The following is a 3,355-nucleotide window of genomic DNA, read 5'->3' on the forward strand; positions in this document are numbered from 1 at the left end:
ACAACGTCGCATGTGTTGCAAAAATGGCAGGATTGAATTTTCCGAAGTTCTTAAACATAATAGTGTCAATCTTGAAACACTTGATGGCACCCTTCTGGCAACGTTGTTCAAAACCCGAAAACAATGGGGCGTGAAGGATACATCACTTATAACAGTTCTTTCTTTAACATCAGATTTTTGAAAAAATTATGAACAAAAGCTTCACATAACAACCACATTTTCTGAATTGATCAAATAAGCACACAGTAGCTGGGAAACAAACTTGTAACAAAACCTGTGAATTCCAAATTGATCGACGCAAAGTTGAGCTCTACGCAGCTCATTCACGTATGAAACCAATAAACTTGAAGCTAGGAAAAGACACAACTAAGACATTGTGGCGAACTGGGCTAAAAAACCTGAAATTCAACTCACGATTCTTCGTATCATGACAGCTGCAATCGAGTTGAACTCATTCCAGCTTCCTCCCTCTGCTTCTCCAGACTCCCACAACCAACAGCAGAAACAATGAGCATTGACAAGTTTTCGCCAGTACTTGATTTCCTTTATGAATTTGTATTAATGTTAGGCCTTCAAAAGTGCATTTAATCTAACAATACATTGACTTTAAAGTACTCGAGACAATAGAAAAATCTCAAAAGTTCCTTCAGATTATCACCTGTTAATGGAATAAGAGAGGAGTTCCAACTTGATGAGTTAAACTTGTTGGAGAGAATCAGGGGAAGCAGAGGATGGATTGTTAGAGTAGCCAATTTCCTTCTCTTGATTACCTTGAATTAATGCAGGAATGCGGAACTCTGGGAATCCACCTACTCCAGAGGTGAATCCAATGCTGGACATTGATGATGGATACACAGGCCTAACTGCTGGATGCTGAAGTTGCGGCTGTTTGTTATTATCAGCACCTGCAATTGGAATTACGGATGGATCCATCCAAGCACTATCCGAAGGAGTGTTTCTGGACTGAAGGGTTCCCCTTTGTGAAACAAACTGGAGTTGGCCTAATAGCTGCTGCGACCCTGGTGGTGTATTGAACATGTATCCTGCAGCTGCGGCTGCTCCACCTCTCCCACTGACGGAGTCTCCACCTGGATTCAAAGCTCTTAGACTCAGCGACTGGGTAAGTTCAGCTGCCTGCTGATGGTGCTTTTGCCAGGCATCAAAGCCCAGTGGAGTGCCGCCAAGGAAAACTTGGGCCTGAGAATGAACTTGATGAGGATGGTGAGTGGGGTTCTGATGCTGCCGGCTCTGGGGGTGGTGAATAAGAATTGGATCATGGACTGAACGCAAGGAGAGTCTCAAATCTTGGCTGTGTGTACTAATTCTTGAGAAAATTTCAGGAGCTGGGAAGCTCGGAAACTGCATAGATGAGGAGATTGTCTCTGCTGAAGCACCCATTGGGAAGAAAGACATGCTAGTATCCAAAGATGGAGGTAAAAAGCTTGCATTTTGAACATTATGATTCACAATATCGTCACTTTCCAGCATTGAAATTGGCCCTTTAGGCGAAGGCCCTGAAACATCGGTAATTATCGAATCAGCTTGGTGAATGCTATGCTGTTCCTGTTGCCCTTCTTGAAGCTGTTTCTGGGCCGCCTCCTCCTCAAAACTCGTCTTCGCAGCAGAAATTCCAGAGTGAGTTTTCCACGCTGGAAGCTCCGCAAGATCATCAATGGCGGCCTTTGCTTTCTTGATGAGCCAATCCACCGCCTTACTGGGACGGTCATAGCCAAGTCGATCTTGGACGTCGTAGAACTGAATGGCCGTGTGTGCAGCAAGGCGCACACGGCGATCCCTTGGACCTTTGGCAGTGCACACTTTACTGTGGCGGTCTTTTCTTCCGGTGGACCTAATAATGTGGCCGCCTTCTACCTCCACTATCTCTCCGCCGCCGGCACTTCTCTCCCCCGCTAATCTTGATACAGATGATGGTAGCGGGAGGTTGCAATGTTTACTGCTCTCTCTCATTTTTTCCGCCAATCTTGCATGTTCAGCAGTGGACGCAAGAGATGAAGATAGAGGGAAATATTAAGCTTTCTCAATTCAGCTAATCGATCTTTCCTTTCTGCCAAATCTGAACATCCCCTCCAACCTTCTAATCTACACTCCAAAACCATACAGGAGAGCAACAATACAAAACTTTTTTGGCCTACCCCATTACTTACATTTCTCACTTTTGCACGCCTTTTGATGAGTAGGCCAATATTTGACAAGGCTTGATCAAGAAACCTTGCGGTGGTTTCTTGAAATTCAGTCCTTGGTTTTTTTCCTTATCCAGTAAGACGTCTCTCAACACTGACTCGATTCTTCCCTCTATCCTTCTGTATGAGAGGCCTTGAGAGCAGTAGTAATGTTGGCAGTGTTCGGGTCAGAAAGCTGAAGTAAGATATATGTAACGTAAAACAAGACTCTGCCTACTTTAATAAAACATATTCAATTAATAAACATATTGTATTAAAACTTCAAATATAACATAGACTCGACCATGAAATATTCTTATTTCATGTTTTAAATTTTTGCCCAAAAGCCCCCTATGGAACGCAAGAACAAAATCTATGGTTTATTCGTTTATAAATCATAACTCAAACTCTTTAATAAGAGCGTAAATTCATGTAAGAAATCTTGTTCTCAAATAATAAAAAAAAAAACTATATAATATCAAAATATATCAATATTCTAAAATCCAATTGGTATTTATGATTACTTGCTTGAGGAGACAAATAATTCTGGAGGCACGCATGCAAATATAGTTTAAATGGCACATGTACTATCAATCTCTGTTGTGGGATTAATGTCAAAATTAGTCCCTCCATCTATCATTAGTAAACCCTTCAATTCCTTCACTTCGGTTCCTTGTATTGTTTCTCCAAATTCAACTCTTTTTTCCCAAAAAAAAAATGCTATAAATTTCAATCTCATTGGATTATAATTATCTATATAGAAAAAGAAAGATATATGTTGATTGGTTGTTTCACCACTTAATGGAGAAAGTGACTGACTGGTTTATTTATGTGGTTATAAAAAAAAATGTTGTGGTCATATAACTTGTTAATGTTTATTTTAATATAGTAATTTGATTTTTTTAGTTTTGGTCATTTTTTATGCCTAAAATTACTAAATCTATCAAATATGATTTCTTTGATACTGATTCTGTCATACGCGACACATGTGACTATAATTAAACTCATATTAGTCAAATTAAAATTAACCTAACAAAAAATAAAGAGAAAATATAGCAAAACGACTCTCAAATACTTCAATATTTGAGGAAAAAAGAGTCATTTTCATTTATTTTTGTTTATGCATATTTTAATATGTGTAATACAAGCTTCTATTCTAATCACACGAGTCACGT

General features: G+C 39.4%; 1 protein-coding gene across 3 annotated transcripts; it reads right to left on the reverse strand.

Moving 5' to 3' along the window:
* Window positions 1-262: 262 nt before the first annotated feature.
* LOC140978690 (transcription factor TCP4-like) lies at window positions 263-2,292 on the reverse strand. Of its 3 annotated transcripts, none has more exons than XM_073443892.1 (2): window positions 659-2,292; window positions 263-534 (listed from the first exon to the last, which is right to left on the reverse strand). In XM_073443892.1, the coding sequence occupies exon 1, from the start codon at window positions 1,966-1,968 to the stop codon at window positions 697-699; it is 1,272 nt and encodes a 423-aa protein (XP_073299993.1). In that variant the 5' UTR covers window positions 1,969-2,292; the 3' UTR covers window positions 263-534; window positions 659-696. The 3 variants fall into 3 exon arrangements, with proteins under 3 accessions (XP_073299993.1, XP_073299991.1, XP_073299992.1); XM_073443890.1 differs by having other exon boundaries at window positions 263-543; XM_073443891.1 differs by having other exon boundaries at window positions 263-570.
* Between the last annotated feature and the right edge of the window lie 1,063 nt (window positions 2,293-3,355).

The sequence above is a fragment of the Primulina huaijiensis genome, chromosome 6, assembly GCF_012295235.1.
Source record: "Primulina huaijiensis isolate GDHJ02 chromosome 6, ASM1229523v2, whole genome shotgun sequence".
NCBI classification, from domain to species: Eukaryota; Viridiplantae; Streptophyta; class Magnoliopsida; order Lamiales; family Gesneriaceae; genus Primulina; species Primulina huaijiensis.